At 38.0% G+C, this 25,186-nt stretch overlaps 1 protein-coding gene across 2 annotated transcripts in view; it reads right to left on the bottom strand.

The window, feature by feature from the left end:
- Positions 1-313: 313 nt before the first annotated feature.
- Positions 314-25,186, bottom strand: part of LOC141434272 (synaptic vesicle glycoprotein 2B-like) — a 48,755-nt gene continuing 23,882 nt past the window's right edge. The window contains exons 3-11 of one of the 2 annotated variants that reach the window (XM_074096665.1): positions 20,698-20,859; positions 15,610-15,777; positions 14,491-14,607; positions 8,414-8,643; positions 7,989-8,161; positions 7,215-7,395; positions 5,833-6,110; positions 4,972-5,099; positions 314-4,281 (exon numbers count right to left, since the gene is read on the bottom strand). In XM_074096665.1, the coding sequence (XP_073952766.1) occupies positions 4,163-4,281; positions 4,972-5,099; positions 5,833-6,110; positions 7,215-7,395; positions 7,989-8,161; positions 8,414-8,643; positions 14,491-14,607; positions 15,610-15,777; positions 20,698-20,859 (1,556 nt within the window). In that variant the 3' untranslated portion in view covers positions 314-4,162. The remainder of the gene's footprint in view (positions 4,282-4,971; positions 5,100-5,832; positions 6,111-7,214; positions 7,396-7,988; positions 8,162-8,413; positions 8,644-14,490; positions 14,608-15,609; positions 15,778-20,697; positions 20,860-25,186) is intronic. The other variant, XM_074096666.1, reaches the window with a different exon arrangement.

The raw sequence follows: 25,186 nt of genomic DNA, 5'->3' as shown, positions 1-25,186 counted from the left end.
GTTCTTGATATTTTGAGCAAAATATATTCAAGTAAGTATACAGTGACGCTACTAAAATAGTCGTTGTCTCTCTGACTATTGTAAAATTAACATATTCAGTTTTTAGTGCGAATAATTAAGGAAATAACCTGGGTTACCATTATATTGATATTTGATGATATTTATGAAATGTTTAATTTTGAGACGTATAATGACATATTTTATTATTATAATTAAATATACTGAAAAGTTTTCTTTTGTCTTTTGATCCAGTCTCCATCTTTACTTGAATACTACGCAATACTAATTATAATATTAATAAAAGATATGTCACGATATTTGTGATATTTTATTAAAAAATACAACTTATACAAAATTAAGGATATACCATGGTAAGGCCCAATTGCACGGTCGAGGGTTAAAAAGTTATACCTTAAACCTGGGTTAAGCTTGTCAATTCCATATTTTTGATACTATTTAACCTTAGATTAACAGTTAATTTGGAGATATAAATTAACTCTGGCTCGTGCAAGCCTTCTTCAGATTTCTTACACACTTATATTGTAATATTCGCAAAACATTATAAATATATTTTCAGTTGGGTTGAAGAACAATCTGCAATCGCCATTTTTTTTCAATAATAAGCGTTTAAATAATTAAGTACGTTTGTCTTAAATTACAGTTTCATATAAATACAAAATCTACAACATTCGAAATTGGTACTACTTTACGCTTAGTAGTAGTTTAATAAATGTAGACTAAATGCAAGACATTTCCAAAATATTTCATTATCTTTGATTGAATAAGGCACTCCTTTATGTTAAACATTTAGTTAGTTTAAACATTTGAATGCCGAACAATCGTACAGCCAGCGTCTCAAAAGTCTAGCGGGGAACGTTAATGTTAATACGTAGAAGTACAAAATAAGGTGTCGCGGGGACTTGAGCGACGCGCGGGGCGGGCGGAGCCGACGTGAGCGCTGATTGGCGCGCGCTACTCTCGCATAACGTCATAACAAAGACCGCTGGACTTACGCGCCGCGGGCTGTAGGATTTTCTCAATAAAACCAAAGTTCATTGAACTTCAAATCAAAATTCATTGAACAATTTGTCATGTTAAAAATTACTAATAAATTAAGCAGCATATACGTACAATACAATAACGTACATACACACATAAAATACAATAAATACAAAGCGTGAATATTGAATTAATAAATTCCGATAGGAATTCATATTGTGTAAAGTGAGACAGGTTTTCTGTGCGTGTTTAAGATTTATGAGTGACAATTAAGAAGCTTGATTGTTACTTATAAGTCTAATTACAGGCGGACTAGTGACCAAACAGTTGTAATGTGGCCGAAACGTCGATGTTAACAATAAACGATTATAAATATGAATATGAAAAACGTGATTAACAATCCCAATTATTGTGTTCCTAAAGGTTAGTAATTTAGGTCAATAAAACTTTTCTTGATCTTAAAATATTTTTAAGGCACTGTTTTATCCAGCCAGGTGGTATAAACGATGTGACAGTAATTCTGTCTGGCTTTCTGTCAGTCTGTTATCTCTTCACCATTTAACTGTTAAACTGATTTAGATAGAGATAGTAGATCCTGGAAAGGACATAGGAGCGTAAAAATTTTCAGTGTCAAAAAAAATATTGACCTAGGTAAGTAATTGTAAACTTTGCCTGATTCAAAAACGTGTTTTATATTATATTTGGGATAATCACAATACTATCATTATACTATCAATTCTTTTAATTATCGTTACAAATAATCACAGATACGCGTGGTATTTTATACCAACTTTTTATAATTTATTTTAAAGCTTAACTAGAGCTTATTAACCCAGTTAGTATAATTGTTGGCACCATAAGTTTACTCTTGCATTGAAACGGAGTTGGAGCGAGCAGAATCAATTAATAATGTATATTAAAATCTGTCTCATTTTTACATAAGGAGATTGGGGTTGGGGCGAGACGAGGGTGTAGACCATAAAGTTGGAACACGTTGGATGATAGTTAACGATAAACAATCCGACTAAGACGCCAAGTTCTCCAACTTTTTGGATTACGCTTACGTTGGATACATTCTGCTTCGCTTCAATTCGTATCAATGGTAAACAGAACCATAGACAGAACTAACAATACGGTATTTGACAACTCCTGATTTTGCCATATCGTAATATTATTATGAAAATATAGATAAACAGATAGTGTTTAGCGAAGAGAAAATTTAAATTGGTTGAAAATTGGATTTATAGTGATTTTTTGAAAAATCTATATACCTGTCTCTTTCTCAAACGCTTTTCTCTATGAAAGAAAGAAAGAAAGAAAATAATTTATTTATAACAGCAATGATGCAGCAAGTATGGCGGTACTGGCGTGTGACGTCACATGCCAGTATGTCTTTCTCTGTCTAATCTTGAATTTCAAACCTTTATAACTTTGTTATTTGTAAAGGTAGCTTAAAAAATGATTTTCTATTCGATAACAGGCATTGTGTAGTTTTAATTTATAAAACATATACAAAATAGTCAAATACCGTATTGGTATCTTTGCCATCTAGAGATTATTTGATTCGAATGTGATAATGATACAAAGTTAGGAGGATAAAATAGGAACATAGCAAAGAACCAAAGCTTTCTAACAGTCCGCGAGTGACCTTCGAGGAATCTTATGAAAAAAAAACTTAAAGCCAATATCTCTAAAGAAAATTTAGAACATTTAAAAGACCGATAAGCATGGTCTCGCGTCAACTAACCAAATACTTTATTCCCAGACGCGACGACAAATTGACTAAATTACCTTTAGGATGGCTGAGCTGATTTAATATTAACAGCTCAATTTTGTTGAAGAGATTTAGGGGCTGTTTCACCATCCATTGATTAGTGTTAACTGATGGTTAAATGTGATGCCGTCTTCGTCTATTCGAACAAAACAAATAGAGACGGCATCCAATTTAACCGTCAGTTAACACTAATCAATGGATGGTGAAACAGTACCTTAATTTAAGTAATCATAACAAGAAATTAAAAACGCTATGGTTTAGTCAACCTGTTGTCGTCTCTTGTACTATTTGCACTGGGCGAGTGCGGGGTATGAAGGGGGGTGCGGGCGCAGCGACATCCCCCGCTTCCTCAGCCCCGGTTCTTATAAGTTCGCGCGCGACTATAGCTATAACTGACGTTGCTTACAATTACATATAAATATTGTATATTGCTATATTAATAAAATAGTAGGAGTACCATGACCCTGGAGAGATAAGTCTGTGAATATGTGAGGCTCGTGATTATTGCGAGAAAGAGCTACAACAGTCACATTTAAGTTCAATATGGCCGATTATACGGCTAATGAGCTCATAAAGTAACGCATTTTAATAATTACTTAGATGACAAGAATTTTTAACTACTGATAGATAAACATGATAACCTCATCTCATTTACGCTTAAATATATAATTTCCATCCTATATTCTTCCCTTTCCTGCACAGGCCTCTTCTCAGGATGAGAGAGCTAGGTCTAGTATTCACCGCGGACCCGGTGCGAATGAACTTCACACACATGTTTGGATTGCTTAGCAAGCAACCTTGGGCTTTCTTCCACGGAAAGTTCAACTACATACAAGCTTGGGTTCCAGCCAACGAACTTACGATACTACGATCTTTTATTTAGCCTATAAAATTCTAAACACATTTCGCTCACATTGTGTTGTTACGTGCAAAAGTTTAGATACGCCCTACCCATACTTTGACGGCGCCGCAATGTGTCAACTCCGAAATGAGTGAGCTCACTCATTTGGTATCATGAGAGAAAGTAGTGTTGGCAATTACCGTAAGACAGAGAGAGACGGCACTACTTTCTCAGTACCGCGCCGTAGCGTCTAATGTACTACACTTTGTTGCTGCGAAGGCATATCTAAATTTCTAAATTTGATTATGTGTAGTACCTACCTATCTTACTTAGGTAAGAGCTCTAACTTAGCAGAAACAAAGATAAATGAAATTTAACCTCTAAGTCTGTCGTTCTCGCAGTTCTAGTATCCCCCTAATGTATAACACCGCTGAAACTGCACTTTCTTTAAGAAAAAGCTGTCACAAGCTCCATCTAAATTCTAACGCTTAAATATAATAAGGCACATCGACTATAATCAATTAAAAATGGTCCTAAAACGTTTCACTTCACATATGGGTCGATATATATCGATCCAGTCCTGTATTCTTCTCCGCACTTTCAGGCTCAGTCGTCTCATCTTCTTTCTGTTCTTCCATTTTGATCATCATGATAGCTACGATGGATACTGAAAAGAGGCAATAGTTTAGTATGGTATAGTTATTACTTGTTTTACTTGCGTTCGTTTTCAGTATCGTCCTCAATCTCGCGTGGTTCATGAGTTGGTCAGACATTTCTTTACCAATTTTAGGCGTAGGTATAAAAACACTGTGATCCGTCAAGTATGGTACTATAGGTACCGTAAACTGCTTCAACTTTGCCCTCTGGCCCCAACATTGCCTTATTCGATTAAGAGTCGATAACTTAGCACTCTTATAGGTTTTAAACTTTTATATACACGGGAATTATTATTACGGGGGGATAAAAGTTTAAAAACCTAGAAGGGTGCTATTTATTGACTCTAAATCGAATCAGGCAATGTTGGGGCCAGAGGGCAAAGATGAAGCAGTTTACGGTAGGTACTATACTGATGGATTCAATCTTACCGGTTGTTATAGGTACTTCATAAATACTAAAATTCGTCAAAACACTGGATTACGCGATCAGAAAAATACCACAATATTGGATAAAATATTAGTTTTTAGATAACAATACTTAATTGTAATTGTAGTATTTGCCTTAGGTTCAATGTGTTGTCTTATTATATAGGGCTTAAAATAGCAAGTGAATGCGATAGTCAGCTCGATATTTTAGAAAGAGCAAGCAGAGAGCCCCTTACCTACTGGGTTAGCTATAAGATATCTCAGATTTAACTTACTGGCTAGAAGTACTGCAACAGAGATGAAGGGGGCAGGGCAGGAGAAGTCCAGAAGCACCCCGACGGCTAGGTTCGATGCCACGCCTCCTGCGCGACCCCACCAAGCTCCCCAGCATACCCCGAGACCACTGAAATGAACAAGGAATAGTTAGAATATCAACTCGCGAAGGAAGGTATAGCAAGAACCTATTATAACCTTGTGTTTTTTTTTCGACTGGATGGCTAACGAGCAAGTGGGTCTCCTGATGGTAAGAGATCACCACAGCCCATAAACATCTGCAACACCAGGTGTATTGCAGATGCGTTGCCAACCTAGAGGCCTAAGATGGGATACCTCAAGTAATTTCACCGGCTGTCTTACTCTTCACGCCGAAACAACAGTGCAAGCACTGCTGCTTCACGGCAGGATTAGCGAGCAAGATGGTGGTAGCAATCCGGGCGGACCTTGCACAAGGTCCTACCACCTGCAAAACCTTGTGTATTTTTGGGTATGATAAAAGAATAATTTTTTTATTAATTTTATCTACTTCTTTCATGAACTCGCATGAACGATGCTGATGAGTACATGATGTTTACAGCGCCAAAACCATTCAAATTACCAATTAAAGAACAGAAACAACTTAGGCATGCAGCAGGTGCATCAACAGGACTTTCCTATTCCATGAGATGGTGTTTAATGTCGCAGTGGCTATCACCGTCAGCCAGCCGAATGTAAATGACCGACATCTGTTACGAAACGAATTGGACTTAACTGGACAAACCGGAACGGCCTCCGAAGCACGTCAAGTTGACAGTTGCGGCGAGGATATGACTACATGCTAACATATTTATAACTCTTCGGCAGACATCATAAACACAAACCTCAACTTTGGCGGCAACGCATGCAGCAGCAGTCGAATCAACAGCACATTTCCATTCAACGAGGCGGCGGTAAGTGCCGCAGCGGCTGCCACCGCCAGCCGGCTGGAGTTAGCGCAGGCACACGCGCACGCCGCCAGCACGGCACACGCTAGAGCGCACGCGAAAGCGCATGCCGCCGCCGAGTAACGCACGCCGCGCGCGCCGCCGCGGCACAGCAGCGCGCACGCGGCATTGCCGAGCACACAACAAGCACCGACTATGAGGCCTGATGTAAAGATCTGAGGGAAAAAACAGTAGATTGTACAACAAGAGCATAAAACGAGCTATTTTACCCGAGGTGTGTCTATCCACGCTCGCCGTACCAGCTCGGTACGGCGAGGGTGGATAAACACGTCGAGGGGAAAATGGATTGAATACTCGAGTTTTACACTCTGCTTTTCACTTCGACTGAGAGGAAATGAAATAGCAATAGTGGAAACAATTGTTCATTTCCTATGTACCTTTTGTCTGTCGTGCATTGTTATATAATCATATATTTTTTTGTTTTATTGTTTTATTTTGATGATTTGATTGATAAAAAATATGTAAGTAGAAACTTTTTTGTTCGTGGCTGTTGATACCTGATCACCTTGGTCTTAGACGAAGATTTTACTTTATGCACGAGTCGCCTAGAACCAGCATAAATACGAACTTTACGAGCAGGAGAAGTGAATACAAAATGATTGATAGTATGACTGATGAACTGGTACTTAAAGGTCGCAGAAGTCCGGTGGATAAGTGGCGCAGGATCAATGTCCAGCCTGTATTTCAGCAAACGACGATGATGATGAAGACAAAGCTCAGTCTAAACAACAGGAGCTAGTGTACACATAAGGGATTTTTGGGAATGTCCACGGATAGAGCCTTAGTTATTTTTCTTTCGTCGAAAGCGATGTCATTAGAATCAGATCAAGGCGAAAATTAAGTAGGTAACTCAATCGTGTAGAATAGGAGCTCCGCAAAGCGTAGAACATCTATCGCAATCTGCACTTTGGCACCATTAAACAAAACCGAAAATATTGCTAGTTCGGCAAACTCCTGAATCTACAGAACGACTCTTCTTTGACGTAGCTGTCTTACACGTCATGGTCAGCGGCGGCGTAAGACCTAAATTTGGCGTGGGCAAGTTTTCGCGAGGCCCTATGACGGCACACCACACTTTAAATGTCAGATTTTTATGATCAAAAAAAAACCAGAAACTTTAGACGCCAGGTCCCGTAGGCCGCGAGGCCGTGGTTATGATGGTGGAAGAGTCAGGCTTTTTTTAAACATAATTATGCTGTCAGAAAGTGGCAACGCTTCATCAGTCCCCTAAGTTTCCGTGCTTTCGTCAGTCTACTCACATCATCACCAATCTCCCCGCTGCACTCCACCACTTCAGCCACGACGCTGTGGTTGCCAAGGTCGTTCCAGGTGGTATTGGAAGCGCTGAAGAGCTTGGCGTTTTGTGGCAAAGCCTGCTTGCACTCCTGGCCTTGCATGCGAAGGAGAAGCGCCGGGATCCAGAGGTTCAGGCCAAAACCACTGCAAAAGGAGAAGTGTCATGATAGAGATTTTATTTTATATGAAATCCAACAAATTGGCATGCCGTTTCTCAGATGTTAACCACCGCCACCATAGAAAGGTACCATCAGCGAAATATGAACGAACTAATAACCTCCTCCTTTTTTTGAAGTCGGTTAAAAATGAACTCTATTTATATAAGATTGGTTTTATGGAATCTTTTTGTATTTTTTATTTCAATTCCAAATTTTTACTTTTACGGTCATCCCGTAAAACCTTAATTGAAAATACAAACTGAAATATAGATGCACAGAAAAACCAGAAAAATAAGACCAACACTGGGAATCGAACCCAGGTCCTCGGTATTCCGTACCACACACCAACAGTGACCAACAGCGGTGTAGCGGTATAGCACGCGGTACGGAATACCGAGGACCTGGGTTCGATTCCCAGTGTTGGTCTTATTTTTCTAGTTTTTCTGTGCATCTATATTTCAGTTTGTATTTTCAATCTATTTATATAAGTGACTAACACTCATTTTTAGTGTAATGTGGCCAGTTATTGAACGGTGGCCAGTAATAAATAACTGACTGGAATATATCGGCTTAACTTACGCTGCCATATTCGCGAAGAATGCAAACAGTATTAAAGAAGATTTCACAGCGTAGCTTTTGGAGATGAATATTTTCAGATCCTTCACGACACCGATGAACAGCGCCTTGGTGCGGCTGGTGTCCTCGTCGAGGGTCTTCGACACAAAGATGCTGTCTTGGATTAGCTTTGTGATCTGAAACCGAAATAATACGAATGTGTATAGCTAACTTTGATGCTGACTGTACGTAGTGTACGTAGGTGTGACATAACATGGAACATTAATTTTATTATTAATAATAATAATAAATAAAAACATTCATTAGGTTCAGGCTCAGCATGTGCGGTGAGGACTATGCGTCACCGCGCTGATTTTCAGCCTGCACTTCTACACAGCGTACAGACATTACACGACACGATTATTCTCGAAATTAACCTTAGTATTTACCTTAAATTCTTTCTTCATCCTGTTAGCTTTGTGAATCCTCGCCAGAATCTTCAGAGCCTCGTCACTCCTGTTGGTATCTGAGAGGAGCCTGGGACTCTCAGGGAGCGACATGGTCCACAAGCCAGCCACCATGCCAGGGATGCTGGAGACAGCCAGCAGCAGACGCCAAGAGTAGATTGGGAGGATAGAGGTGTAGCCGATCTTGATGGGTATGATGAACCACGCGAAGGCTGTAATTGAATAGTAGATTGATAACCAAGGGTGGAAAGTGTCCCATTTCATACGAGATATTTCTGGCACTCGAACGAAGTGAGAGCGCCAATAATTTGAGGGGAAATGGGTAATTTCACCAGAGTTAGACACTACTTTTCATTTCGACTGTGAGGAAAGTAAAATACTACAAAAAAGAAGAGAATAATAATAAATTAAATTTACTGATAATAGTTATTCACTTGACATTTTCACAAATAATGTATTACTGTGGCCACTATAACAACAAATACTACAAACAGAATAAAATAAATACTTCAGGGGGCTCCCATGCAACAAACGTCATTTTTTGCGGTTTTTTGCTTGATATTAATAACGGTAACAGGTGGACGCTTGAAATATTCACAGATTCTTTAGTTGTATAATCGCTTTAAAAATAAATAATTCAATAAAACTAAAATTAATGTTTATGGGGGGTGCTCCCATACAACAGACTTGATTTTTTGCTATTTTTTTGCTAATGTCTAATGTTGTATAGATAATGGTACGGAACCCTTCGTGCGCGAGTCCGACTCGCGCCTGGCCGGTTTTTTTCTTTTGAAGACAATCGTGTTTTCTGACTTTTACATTCTGTACTTTAGTATATTGTTTTATTATTTGACAAACTCACATTAAAATGCTAAGTAAACACCCACAGAACTACAATAGTCTTCCATGACAATCAGAATGTGATTCTGTCCAAGGTTGTTTCCGTCTAGGATGCGCTTACGAGGTTTTTTATTCCAACATAAAAACAAGACCTAATGAATGTTTAATTAGATTTCAGCACCCAGGCACAACGGGCGAGTAATCTAGAGAGAGATTTCTAAAAAGGTTTAACTTGCTAAAGACTATGTGTCATTGCTTGAGACCTAATACTTAATCGTTTATGATACATCGAAACTATAATAACATAAAATTCAATGCGACAGTAACTCTACTTTTCATATCTGAACTGATGAACCGACTTAATTAAAACCGGCCAAAAGCATGTCGGACACGCCCAAAATAGAGTTCTGTAGTCATTACGAAAAAATTAAGTAATATTTTGTCTAAGGATTTCGTATTTCATACGGAATCTTCCAAGTTTAGGTATATTTTATACCTTAGGCTGCTATTTACTCTTAAACTTCTAATAATTCACAAGCAATCTTAGCCGTTATAGTTTACCTTGTAAGTTTGATACCTATACTTACTACCATCCTGAATTTTTTCACTTTTTTCCACCCACCGGTTTAGATTTTAGAGGGGAGGGGACGCTCGATTTTAATGAAAATTTGCACTTTAAAGTTAAATTTTTCGCAAACATATCACTGAATCGAAAAATCGACTTTACAAACCCCTAATGATATGACACACTATAGGGTTGGATGAGAAAAAAAAATCACCCCCACTTTAAGTCTATCAGAGGTACCCTAAAAAAACTTTTTTTTTGTTTTTTTTGTCTCGAATAAATGTTTTTCATTTCATTTCATATACAGGTAAAAACACAGTGAATACTAATTGCTAATGTTCCTTATCAGGCATTTAGTATAAAACAACAATAGTATGATGGGACACGTTATATAAATATCATGGGACACTTGAAACCAATTTGTAAACTTCAGTAAGCTAGTTGAGAGAGCAAGATAAATAGGTAAGTAGGTACTGTGGGGACTGTAACTAGGTGAGAGCTTAGGTACTGGGGATCAACGCGCGTGACTTTAAACTCAGTTCAAAATAAACAACTTCTTCAATCATTTTGGATTTCAGAACTTAAAAATACATTTACATAGCATAGCACCAGCCGCTTAGGCTAACGGGAGCAATCTGCGCTCCGGCATGTATACCGCTGTCAATCTGTTTTAAAGTTATATTCTAGAAACACAATATAAAAAAACCTATCCCTTTATATAAAACTAGGTTAGTCTAACCAGCCAGGTGGTCATTTTTACCACCTGCCAGCGGTATACAGCCTAATTCCTACAGTACGCACTTTTCGAAACTGACGTGATGTTTTATACAGACGCAGCCGCGCGCAAAAAGTAATTTATCTATAATCAAATACCTAAATACCTCGTCAAAACTTCCTTAACAAATATCACCAAAAGTGAAATGCAAATGTGAAACGTACGCGGCCTTGATCTCCAAATCATCAATTCAATTAATCAAGATCATCAACTGGCATTGTCCTACTATTATTAAATCCGTATGCAAATAAATGTTTAGAGCAAAAACACTTACTCCACTGGGTCAACGAAAGTGCTAAACGTTCAATATGTTTAACCCACTTATGCTCTAGTGGGTACTTGATTGATGATTTCATTACTATCTTTCTAGACAAATAATTAAGCGCCAGGATTTTTTTATTCTTTCACTTTCACTTGCTAATTTAATGTAATTAATCACTCATTTGGGATATCTTCTAAAATTCAAATTGCAAAGATTGGTTTTATCATATTACAAGCTTTTATTTAGTTTCACCTGTCCCGATGTCTGTCTGTCTGTAATCAAATCTTGCAAGTTAAAATCGACCAGCTTCCAGTAGTTGGATTGACTTGAAATTTGTTATACTTATGTAAACAGCGTGACAATACAATAATCTGGTAGTGATATTCTGGTAGTCTAGCCAGGATCGTCTCCACAGGACGGAACTTCAACGGTTAATGACATCGACTTGAAATTTGGTATACAAAATGTAGTGACAATACAAGTACTTACACTAGCAAAAAAATTTTCTCGGCTCGGCTCAGTGAGGAGCATCATATTGGATAGGGTCTTACAAAGAATTTAAAAATGTTTGATTTCGTTGAACGAGCATAAAAACCATAAGCAAAAATACTCTAAAACTGTTCTGCGGTTAGTCAGAAATCAAATAACTAGGTAGTTTGCCGTGAAGGATCGACATAATAATTCTTGAACCAGGATATACGATAAATCCTATTATTATTGTACGTATATCTAAAATAAAACAATTCCACTCAAGCACATTATTGATAATAACCAATTCAATTATGCTTCAGCCAGGAGACGTTCAACACTCGGTTAACAATCCAAATATTTTAGTCCTGGCTTAAAGTAAAACAATTGAAATTTTGCTTCGACTGCTAAACATTGAAGATCTGTGTGTTGACAGTATGACTCTATTTTGATTAATTGTTGATACTAAGTACCTACAATCAGCAAGTCAGAAATGAGGAAATACTTAGAAGAACGCAAGGGCCACTGATATAGCTAAGCGGATATAGCAATGGGAAAGTCATATAGCACGGCGAACAATTGACTCATCATCATCATCATGTCAGCCGAAAGACGTCTACTGCTGGACATAGGCCTCCCCCAAGGCTCTCCACTCAGATCGGTCTTGTGCTTTCCGCATACACCGCGATCCCGCGACCTTAACCAGGTCGTCGCTCCATCTTGTTGGAGGCCTACTGACAGCTCGTCTCCCGGTCCGCGGACGCCATTCGAGAACCTTCTGATCCCACCGACTATCAGTCCTACGAGCAATATGCTCCTCGCACTGCCGCTCAGTTTCACAATTCTTCGGGCTATGTCGGTAACCTTAATTCTACTGCGGATATCATCATTTCTGATGAACAGATGACTGTTAGAGCCGAAAAGTTCTCGAACGCGGATCAATCGGTGAATGAACGCAGTGTAGAACGTCTACCAAGATGATCGGATAACCTGGATGAACTGCCAGCTCACGGTGGATGCAGAACTGGAGGTCTATGGGGGAGGCCTACGGCTAATATGATAGGTGCGCACCTTAAAACTCCCAAAAAAAATCCATATAAATATCGAACCTGCTCACCAAATTTCAAATATGACCTGTAGAGAACAACAGATAGCTGGATATAAGATTCTTTTAGCGAAAGGCTCGGTTGGTCAATTACACGTTATATATAATATAACAATACCCTATACGTTATATATAATATAAGAATACCTTATAACTATACCCATAAAGTATATAAGTACGAGTATGTATTTAAATAATCATCGCAAATGTTTAAAACGAATCACAAAATATAACTACTTAATGTTGGTTTTTTGAGTCTCAAATTGTGTAGGTTCATTCTGTTTTGAATGTATAACAATAATGCTCATTTGGTAAATGCGATTTTTTCCATGCTTTTACCCAAAATGTCGCCAATAAATGTTTTCTTCAAGTAAGTCTTCAAGGTATCCAAAAACTTTTAAACTCGAATTGCGAATTGCAAAAGTCAATGTAATTTGGTCAAATGACAGAGCCAATTTAGCCGCCACTAAAGCGTAGGATTCTGCCAATTGTATAATAGTTTAATGATTTGTACTAATCCGACAGTGTAATCAATTGCCATTTAGTACATAAAGTCAATAGGAATTAACTAAGCATTCGCCGACCAAATTTTCTCAAATGCAGTGTTTATGATGCAGTGAAAAACGAACAAAAGGCTTCCACCGCTCGCATAATAGCAATTGCTTCAACTTCATTGCGTGTGCAGGCAGGGAACAGTTAACTGAATGTATAGCAAATGTTTCGGAGGCGCAATGAACAAAGAAAATGCTTGCCACGTCACCGTGTAACGAGGTGTCATACAGCTCGTTTCTTCCTAACTCTTTGTACTGTCTGGTTTAGCACATATTCAAAAAAATAACATTTAAATTCAAATTTGCTTTTCTAATTCCACACCTGTTTGATTTACGTCAAATAGCCATTCTATTCAGAGCCTCCGAGCTGAACAGATACCTGGCTTAAATCCTAGATCCTATAAATCTCCTAAAACTCCATAACAAGATTATAATTTACTACTCCTATACGAAAGGAGGCTTTATCCTTATCCAGTTTTCAAATAATTGTACAGCGCATTTGTTTGTGAAGTTTCATAAGATCATTAGATCGTAATACTGCTGGACTTCAGTGCCATTAAATTATATAAATAAAGAACTGGGCACGGAAACGTAAGTTGATTAACTATGTATTTTTATAATTGTTGATACAGTGTCAAAGCATACCTTTTAGATACTTAAGACCGCGTCTGTTTGCCCGCAGGTGCCCTTTTATTATTATTTTAAATAAATATTACTGTCTGCCCTGTTTCCTGCCTTCTTCTTTACTCCAACAACTTCCCCGGACACCACCCCGTGACACTGGTGCCGACTGGCACTGGCTGTGATCACGTATCATCATGGTCATGGCCCGGATAATCAAAATATTATTTATAGAACACATTTCCGAAAAGGAACTTGAAAAAAAGTTGGCGAGGATTACGCACTACCACCTCTCTTCTTTAAGTCTTTGTCGGTCCTAACTAAATTTTATTCTCAACCACTCAAAGCAGACGCTGGCCGGGATATTGTAGAACGCATTATTTTCCAAAGAGGGACTTAAATAAGGGGACACACACACACACACACACACATCGCGTTTTTAAATTCGCCGTCGACGCGCGTTTGTATCGATATAAACGCTATACACATGCAAGTTGTATATAGCCTGTTCTATGGAAAGAAAAACGTGCCGTTAACAAGCGTTTCTACAGTTCGCGTCTAAGGCTCGTGTAAAAATACTTCGATCGTACATCTTAACCCTTAGGTTCGATGCCATCGATTACGCATCTAACCTGTATTCACTCAAGTGTTGCTCGTTTCTGTGCGCATCGGTGATCATGTTCAATCAACTTACTTAAGCCCTATTTCTTATGCGAGAACTTCCAAGTTTTACTACATTGCCGTATTTGTTTTGATCAACTGAATTCATTGTCCCACAATAGTCTGCGATGTAATGCAACTTGTATGCAAGTTCTCGAATGGTCAAAATGGGGCTTTATTTCTTCTTTAAGAGCATCAAGTAGGGTAGTTACCTGGTAAGATGAGCCATGCACCTACAAAGCTCATGCCCACGACGGTGAGGTAAGCTTGCCGTCTCTTTTGTCCCACTAGGTCTGACAAGTAGGTGAAAGTGAGCGTCGAGGGACCGCCTGGAGAAAGAAGGTAGGTAAGTAGATATATCTATATGTATGTCGACAGCCGATCGTAAAATCTGCCAGATCACGAAATTCCTAGGTATATCGTGAAATGGTGCCATTTCATGATATTATTATGCCTAAAAGTTGGCCAGGCACATCACGATGTGCCTGAGAAACAATACGGCAGATTAATTAGAGCAACGCATTCGTCGATATTCCTAGCTCTATACCGGGCACATCGTGATATGCTGAAAGAAAGAAAAATTTAGGTACGATGAGCGAAGCGAGGAGTGGTTAGTAAGAGTTGAACCGATATGGCGGCGTTTCATGATATTTATTTATTTCAATAAATTTACTCAGCATTACAGTATTTTATATGCCCAGGAATTTCATGATCTGCCTAAACGTCACTAGGCAAATCGTTGAACGGTGAGTTTTGAACGATATGGCGGATGTCCCTTACCCAATTCATGAAATGGCGCCATTTCATGATATGCCTAGGAATTTCCTGATCTGGCGGATTTTACGATCGGCCGCCGACATGTATTATTTGTCTATAGACAGAAGAGTATATTAATCTTAACAAGGTGTATTTAAATTAATTTGAGACATTGCTAATGACCGTTGGCCGTATTGTGTAACGCTCGGACGCACACGATCTCAATTCACATTTCTTTCTAACCTCGTCCTACAGCGTATGCGTATGATAGAAAGAAGTGATGAAAGCGATTGTGACTCCAAGTGTGCGATAGACAATAATTGGTTGCGGTTTATTTGTAACAATATCTAGTGACTCCTTTGACGATCAACTAAGAACGGAAACATTTATCAACCACAAACCCGAATAACATACAATGAATCTACGACTACTAATTTCCTCATCTTGTAGCCAGACTGCCAGATTCAATAGCTATTTAACTACGAAATGGAAATTATGCTTTCGAATCCCGAATTTCCCATTTCGAAGCTAGCTGCCAAATCTTTCTTCAAGGTGAGACTAAAGGTTAAACTCACCTATAAGAAAACCATTGATGACTCTGGCAACCAAGAGCAACCGGAAGTCAGTCACCATGCTCTGAGCGACGGTCAGGAGTGAATCGCCGATGAGCGTCACCATCAAAGTCTTCCGACGGCCGAAAACATCGCCAATTATTCCCCAGAAGAATGCACTGGCTACTCCACCTGAAACAAAAATATCAGCTTTTACACACGACTTCGCTGTTAGAAAAAAAGAAAAAAAGATGTTGAAGGAAGTAACAATTGACTTTACTAACACATTGTATTGTAAAACTCATCGTTGTACTAAAACATATGAAAGTAATAGACAACAAGAGAATTAAGATGTCTAAAGGCGAACTTATAATTTCCAGTTAATTATTGAAGATGGTCAGGATATCAGGAAGAAGAGAGAGATTACAGTTAAAAGATAAATGTACCGAAATTTTCAAAGTAATCCAAATTAATTAAAATTACACCCACGTATTTTAAAAGCAATTAGAAATGTTTTGATAAATTTTGTCAGGCTTATTTCGCTGGCAGTCTTCTAACTAGACGCAAACAAAAATTTATATAAAACTAATAATTTTCATTAACATCTCCTTATGGAGATTATTTTCGATTCTGATGGTTTAGTGAACGTTTTTAATTGTTTTTTTTTGTTGCAATAAATACTTTCTGTCTTTTTTTACCTATAAATATTGAAGAGTGCCGCATGTGCTTTGCCTCAATACAGCTAAAGACTCCGTTGTTACCATTCTTCATAGTTCTCATGTTTTCAGTAAGTATATATTATGTCAATTCTTCTCCAGAATCAATCATGTAGCATGATTGATATGACGCCGGTTGTCCATATAAGCAAGCACTAATTCAATTGTAGCAGGTTCTTTTTCGGTACTTTTAGCACTTAAGTGTAAATTTTATAGATATTCTGTGTAGTGTTTGGACAAGCAGGTCGGTGTTGCGTTTCCTAGTAAATGAGTATGACCTTTAGTTTTCTAATCTAAGACGGGAAAACAGCGTGGAATTTCGCATGTGTGTTTTTCTATTGATGTTGCTAGGGTAATATAATTTAGGGCTATTCATTTATAGACTTACTGAATTAGTGAGCTGCATCTTTGGCCTCATCTGTACTTACCATCAGGTGATACCGAGGATGATCTCTAGTCGTTTTACAAAAATATAAAAATAAAACTGGGTATTTAGTTTTTTAGTCATAAAAATGCTTGCTTTTTCATCACTTTTTTCATAATAAGTTCTTGGAGTACAATTCCATCATCATAAAGAAGACGTCTTCTGTTGAACAGAGGCCTCCTTAGAATGTCACAATGAACGATAACCGCCACTTGCATCCACTGGTCGCCCGCAAATGTAGTAAGACCACCAGCCAACCTGCCAACGCTTCGTCTTCCGGTTCGTTGTTGCCAGTTGTGGACTGTCTCCTCAAGTGATAACCTGTTCTTCGTGCAAAGTGGCTTGTATATTGCCACTTCAACTAGCATGTTCTTGGAGCTTTGTCGGTAACTTTAGTTCTTCGGCGAATTTCCGTTATACTTCTAATTCTTATTAATTAGTATCACCACGTCAGCCGTGCAACCATTATGAATAAAATTATTCAAACTCATCTGTACAAAGAGAACGTTGATCTAATTATAATCTAGACAAGTTCAATCGCACTTCGCACCGATATACGAGTATGTCTGATATTGATTCTGCTTTTACTGAATCAATAAACACAAGTTGCAAACCCTTCGCTTTGGGTTTGCAGGAGTTGAGTTGATCTATATGTACAAAGTTGCTAGTGGAGGCGTGGTTGTGACGTCATGTTTCATTAAATTCCTTTTGAAATATCTAGAAGACAGCCTACAGACGTCTTATGTTTATGTGTGGAGGGGTAGTTTATTTCTGTCTCTCTTTATCTCGGATTTTGGGAGGGGGTCAATATCTCGCAGTTAGTTGTTCCTACTATGCAAAAAGGAGTTTTCATCAACACCATCTCGAAGGATAGTGCTCTTCCACTAGATCAAAGCGGTGTTCCTTGTCCTATGCGTTCAAACTTTGAATTGAACTAGAGGCTGAAGTTTAGGTGTCTTTAAAAGGTGGTGTACCGCTTTTTGCAAATCCGGCAAAGCATTATTAGTTCCAGTGGTACTTTATATGTCTATGGACGGCGGTAATTACATAACAGGTGAAGTGAACCTCATGCCCATTTCTTTACTTTTAAGTCTTAGAATTAGGAACTATCCCTTACTTTGTATAATATGCATACAATTACGCCTCTTTCCCAACGAAGGGGTAGGGAGAGACTACTTAAATATATTTGTTTTCACCTGCTACGATCCTAACATACATCTTTCGCTTCCTTCATCTTAGTTTTTCCATAAATACTTGCCAGTTTCGGATACGTTTGACCAGAACTTTTTAATAAGAAACTACCTATTTTACTGTTTAATTTTATTTCCTTCGTTGCTTCAGGCAAAATAATTGTCTAAAATTGGCATCATTACAGGAGAAAGGATACAAGCATACCTCTTGTCTGAAACCTCTTACGTTGACCTTCGTATCCTCGATCAAATAAGTATGACACAGTAAACATGCCACAGTGTTAACAATGTTTACTTCCAATTAATAACTGTGCCGCGTCTCAACTTGACATACGAGTGTGTTTGACCATTTGTTTGCCTAGAACAGTAACTGTGTACCACGTAATACCATACCTGCGCTAATTCAACGTCTGTTTTTTGGGAACTTCCTTTTGAAGAGTAATTTTACGTTTGCGAATATTAGTCTTACCTATTTGCAAATTTAAGTGTATCATTACTTGTTTTTATAAGTTACTGGCCCTGCGGTCGGCCAACTAGAACGAGCTTGTGACAAAGTAAGTAAAGTTATATGTCTGAAATTTTAAAGTTATATTTCTGTCTGTCTTGTCTTCTTGTAACGCGTATGGTGCGCGAACGACAACGTCTAAATTTAAGACACTGGCTTTTTTTATGCTAGCCATTTTGATATATAAGTAATATTATTTTTTTTCTCTTTTTAATATTTTTGTATAATCTTGTTTTATTTATTTCACATTATTATTATTATGTTATTGTTCTGTATCTATTATTTATATGTCCCGAATAAATCTTCATTTTCATTTTTTTCATTTCTTCATATAGGTATCTAAGTAACGAGATTAATATTTATTTTCTACACTATTTTTATTAGCCATTTTGATAAAATATAATTTATTTAACATATTCATAAACTATACATAGAAAGATACATTAGAGAGTAATAACAAATAAAATGAAGACTAATAAATTGATTAACTAAGAAAAAATGGTCAAGTCAGCCTGTCAGTCGGAGTGTGCTTTGCTGCTGGCTTCCATTTGTGACGGGTGCCTCGAATGCACATGCTAGTCGCTCTCAGCCAGCCCAAGACGCAAGACAAAGATGTGTCCCAGCGAGATGAAAGTGCTTCCCCGAGGTGTTTCACAAAGGTGGCCATTTGTGGTGCAAAGACTCCATCCACGGAGGTGACAAGGGGTGTAAAAGTGGCATGACGCAGCTCACAGGCATTGGCATATTTGTTTTGCTTTTCAGATTCGGCAGGTAGGTATTCTATTATTTTCTTCCACTGTCGCTAAAGCGTAAACTCGTCGATATATGCTACCTTACGGCGCTCAAACTTGGTCATTAGCAGAAGCTCAAAAGTCCAGGCTCAAGGTTTGCCAACGGGCAATGGAGCGCAGTATTTTGGGTGTTCGTAGAACTGACCGCATCAGAATCACCGAAATGCGCTCCTAAACCCGTGTTGCCGATGTGGGTGCTAAGACCACTAAGCTGAAGTGGGACAGGGCTGGTCATGTCTGCCGCATGCACCCACAGCGATGGGCCCCAATCACTATCCATTGGGATGGCCAGAGCTTAGCAGAGGCAGACCGAAGAGAAGATGGCGGACTTAGACGCATATATCAAATAGAGTGGCAGGAGCATGCTCTCGATAGGGACGAGTGGTGGAAAATGGGGAGGCTTTTGCCCAACAGTGGGACACTTAAACAGATTAAAAAAAAAGTATTCTAGCGAATCATGAGTCGGAAAAAATGATTAGTGAAAATTTTGTTCATTTAAGCTTCAAAATGGCGGCCAAAAATATTTTAAGAAACTATAAGAATTCATACTTACGAGTACTTCCCAGATTGTTCGATTACAGCAATTTGTATTGAAACACTATATTAATAAGTAAGTTTAATAACCTGTATCTTTTGATTGCTTTGACTTCAAAGTTAGATTTTTGCATTCTTCAAGAGGTAACAGACTTCAGTATTTGATGTTATTTTCGTCTTGATACCTACACGCGTTTCTGAGAAAAAGTGTCTTGACTGACGAACAGACATACGAGTACAACGAAGTGATATTATCCTCATAAGGAAAAAAATAACAGCCTATGTCATTCTCTGGCCCATAAACATCTCTATGCCAAAAATCACGTCAATCCGTTGCTCCGTTTGGACGTGAAAGACGGACAAACATACAAACACACTCACATATTTATAATATTGAGATGGATTGGTATAGTAACTAATATTCATTTAGTCATTTAGTAATTTAGTTCAAAAATCTTGCTCGCTAATATTGCCGTGAAGCAGCGCAGTGCTTGCACTGTTGTGTTTCGGCGTGGAGAGTAAGACAGCCGGTGAAATTACTGGCACTTGAGGTATCCCATCTTAGGGTTTAGGTTGGCAACGCATCTGCAATACCCCTGGTGTTGCAGATGTTAATGGGCGGTGGTGATCTCTTACCATCAGGAGACCTACTTGCTCGTTTGCTATCCAGTCAAATAAAAAATAATAATAATAAAAAAACAATCTCAAACTTGACACAAATGTGAGTGTCAAACGAACTTCACGGTACAAGCGCCAACTAGCCTCACAGAGGGCCTACTCCGAAATTTGAAAATCGAAGTTCGTATCGTACCGTCTCTCTCACTCTCGTATCAAATAGTATAAGTGCCAGAGGGAGCGAACGACACGAACTTTTCGAATTTCATAGTAGCCCCGCAGAAACCCACATGAGAAATGCATAAGAAATTAATTTTTAGAGAAGTTAGAATCTTACCACACATAAACGCCATGTTGACTAGTCCGGACTGATAGGTGGAGAGCTGCAGTTCGCACTTGGCAGCTGGCAGCACGTAGGACATGAGACAGTTCTGCACGCCCGTCGTGAAGAAGGCCAATGCGCAGGCACTGAGGGCGGAGTAGCTGAACCGGCCATAACCTGGAGAGATAACTAGTTATAATCGATATTCAAATAATAACAAATTTTATTTCGGTAGAAAATAACAAAATACAATATTTAACTTAAATTTCTCTTTTAATAACGTAACTAACAAACCTAACTACATAAAATAAAAAACTTACATAAAATAAAAATAGAAGCTAAAACTAAAACAAATTACATAAAGGGTACCTCTTAGGCAAGGTCCCGAAGATGCTGGCAGCGTTTCCTCTTTCAATAGCTAGGTTAATTAAGATTGGTTTTTTGGAATCTTTTTGTATTTTTTATTTCAATTCCAAATTTTTACTTTTACGGTCACCCCGTAAAACCTAAATTGAAAATACAAACTGAAATATAGATGCACAGAAAAAACAGAAAAATAAGACCAACACAGGGATCTTCCCAGTGTTGGTCTTATTTTTCTGGTTTTTCTGTGCATCTATAGATCCCTGTGTTGGTCTTATGGTTTTTCTGTGCATCTATAGATCCCTGTGTTGGTCTTATTTTTCTGTTTTTTCTGTGCATCTATAGATCCCTGTGTTGGTCTTATTTTTCTGTTTTTTCTGTGCATCTATATTTCAGTTTGTATTTTCAATTTGTATTTTCAGCTAGGTTAATTCTTCGTCCGAGGAAGCTGCCAGCTCTTCGGTCTCCTGTGACGTCTACTAATCTTTTTGAAATTTCTTTAAAAAGTTTTAAAGCACTAGAACCCCACGGACCAAGGGTCTCGACACCGAATGGGACAAAGTCATATTCGGTGCCTAGACCCAAATTCAAATTAACAATCATCATCATCAGCCTATATAAGTTCCACTGCTGTGTAGTTCCCACGCGGGCCCAGTGCGGATTGGGAACTTCACACAAACCATTGAATTGCTTCGCAGGTTTGTGCGAATTCCTCGCGATGTTTTCCTTCGCCGTAAAGCTCGTGGTAAATTTCAAATTTAATTTCGCATGTGAATTTCGAAATAGGGCCATAGGTCAAACCACTAAGCCACCAAGGCTTAATTAACAATAGTAAGTTTTTATTAGCCCCGACGCCAAAAGAGAGGTGATATTAGTTTTGACTCCGATGCCTGTCTATCAGTCTGTCTGTCTATGGCATTGTATCTCTCAAACAGATGCATCGATTTCAATGTAGTTTTTCCGCGAAAGTGAGTTTCTTTGCGATTGTTCTTAAGTATGTTTGATAAAAATCGCTTCAACCGTTTTAGAAATACTAAACTTTGAAATGTGGGGACCTATCGGGGATTTTTTAATGTTTTTAATTTGGTTAGATAAGTTATTGATACATGCTTTTTTGCTATTGCTTTTTTTTTATATATATAGCCGTGGTGCCTAGTGTTTGACCTATCGCTCTCAAGCAGAGGGTCGTGGGTTCAAACCCGGCTCGCACTCTGAGTTTCGAAATTCATGTGCGGATTCATTTGAAATTTACCACGAGCTATGCGGTGAAGGAAACATTGAAACTGCACAACCTGCAAAGCAATTCAATGGTGCGTGTGAAGTTCCCAATCCGCACTGGGCACGTTGGAACTATGCCCAAGCCCTCTTGTTCTGAGAGGGCCTACCAGCAGTGGGACGTATATTGGCTGGGATGATGATGATGATGATTATTATGAAAATATAGATATACAGATAGTGTTTAGCGAAGAGAAAATTTCAATCGGTTGAAAATTAGATTTAGTGTTTTTTTTTAAATCTATATATCTGTCTCTTTCTCAAACGCTTTTCTCTATGCAGCAAGTACGGCGGTACTGGCGTGTGACGTCACATGCCAGTATGTCTTTCTCTGTCTAATCTTGAATTTCAAACCTGTATAACTTTGTTATTTGTAAAGGTAGCTTAAAAATTGATTTTATATTCGATAACAGGCATTGTGTAGTTTTAATTTATAAAACATATACAAAATACTCAAATACCGTATTACGCCAGCAAAATTAACCCTTCAAATAAAGTTCATGATCTTGAACACCTAAAATTCGTTTCGTATATTTCATACATAATATCTGCTCTGACCGGGAATCGAAGGGACTTGCCGGGTCTACAATTAATTTTAATGCTACACTAATTTATCACTGTAGTCTCACTTTAAACTTAAGACACGTACTAACTCTGACATGTAAGTATTTTATAATGATTATGTAATTTAAAATTATAGCATCAGTTTTCAAATAAATTCATTCATCATCATCATCCCAGCCTATATACGTCCCACTGCTGGGCACAGGCCTCCTCTCAGAACAAGAGGGCTTGGGCTATAGTTCCCACGCGGGCCCAGTGCGGATTGGGAACTTCACACGCACCATTGAATTGCTGCGCATTTTGGTGCAGGTTTCCTCACGATGTTTTCCTTCACCGCAAAGCTCGTGGTAAACTTCAAATGTAATTCCGCACATGAATTTGGAAAAACTCAGAGGTGCGAGCCGGGGTTTGACCCACGACCCTCTGTTTGAGAGACGATACGATTATTACTATTAATTTCCAATTAATTATTTCATTGAATTAATAATTAGGATCATAGCATTTAAAATAATAGCAAATATTCATAAAAAAATATTGCTCTTGCGATTCTCAGTTCAGTTTCACAGAATATGCGAGAACATCTATCTTTTGCGGTTGTATTCTCGTAAATTGACCGTAATGTCAGTGGATTGTCAATAAAAAGTTTATGCCCTTTTCATTGTTCTTATTGTTGCAAGTTGCTTGCGTCGCAGAAAGACGTACCAGAATATTAATACGTCTAGTAGATAATTTAAGATTTTTTTTCTTTCAGAAGTTTTGGCTAGCCTCATTAATCGTCCTTTCTAACACTTACTTAATACACTAGGTGCAAGTGTTCATCTGTTACCTAAACTTAATAATCATTTTAGTTAACTATAATATTTAAGGAGTGTTCTGAAGTATTCTAGTCCTTTCTAATTAATAAGTCCGTGCCGTGTTTAAGAATCCATCTCAGCCTATATACGTCCCACTGCTGGGCACAGGCCTCCCCTCAGAATGAGAGGGCTCAATGCGGATTGGGAACACACACACCATTTAATTGCTTCGCAGATTTTGTGCTGGTTTCCTCACGATGTTTTCCTATATCGAAAATACAAACTGAAATATAGATGCACAGAAAAACCAGAAAAATAAGACCAACACTGGGAATCGAACCCAGGTCCTAATCTTAATTTGATTGCTTATAACGACATCTCTTGTCCGGGTGAGCGGTTAGTTCCAATGGAATGCCGAAAGTTTCTCGATGAGGGCTACGGTATAGATGTCGCTAGCGTCACTGCTTAAGTGGCTAAATAAGAAACAAACAAGCTGAGATATGTGGTGCATAGGGGAAATTCGTGTCTGTGCCGTTGACCAACAGTGGTGTAGCGGTATAGCACGCGGTACGGAATACCGAGGACCTGGGTTCGATTCCCAGTGGTGGTCTTATTTTTCTGGTTTTTCTTTCTGTGCATCTATAAATCAGTTTGTATTTTCAATTTAGATTTTACGGGATGACCGTAAAAGTAAAAATTTGGAATTGAAATAAAATGTACGAAAAGATTCCAAAAAACCAATCTTAATTTTCCTATATCGTTAATTGTTTAATTAAATAAACATTTAAGCCGTGAATCATCAAAGCTTTTACAAGCTACTTTTATTTCTTGGATCTTCCACAAACGTACATATGTTTTTTTTGATCTGGCATTATTTTTCCAACACAAATATTATTATAGCATGAATAGCACATTTTAAATTTAATTTAACATGACACATTTTGAACAATATTACGAACAATTAAACATCTGTATATTAGAATTCAGGCACTTGAGTACACATGTTCATTTTTCTAGCGAACAAAAGTTCATATTTTGAATGATTTTCTATTATTTTCAAGCATACAATAATTTAATACGTTTCATTGATAAGAATACGGTGTGACTTATAAAGACAATACTTCCTATGATATCATAAGTAGTGTGTAAACTCTTAGTTGTTATACGTTATGTAATTTCAGTGTTATGGGAAACCATAACGTTCAGTTCACATACTTTTGTTATACTATAGCTTAGTGGGTTTTAATAGTAAACGAATAGTCTCGGCAAAGTAGGACGCCCTCCGGCCAGGTGGAGTGACGATAACGAAAAGTTGCCCCAGGCAAAAAAAGGATGTCTTAGATTTAAACAAATAAAGATTGTTTTTTTGGAATCTTTTTGTATTTTTTATTTCAATTCCAAATTTTTTGTTACTTTTACGGTCATCCCGTAAAACCCATAAATGGGTATTGGTATGTTTTTTACGGGATGACCTAAAAAGTAACAAAAAGAACAATCTTAATTTGATT

This window comes from Choristoneura fumiferana, chromosome 13 (genome assembly GCF_025370935.1).
Source record: "Choristoneura fumiferana chromosome 13, NRCan_CFum_1, whole genome shotgun sequence".
NCBI lineage: Eukaryota > Metazoa > Arthropoda > Insecta > Lepidoptera > Tortricidae > Choristoneura > Choristoneura fumiferana.
The sequence above is the reverse complement of the archived record's forward strand: the minus strand, read 5'-3'. Positions and strand labels throughout refer to the sequence as shown.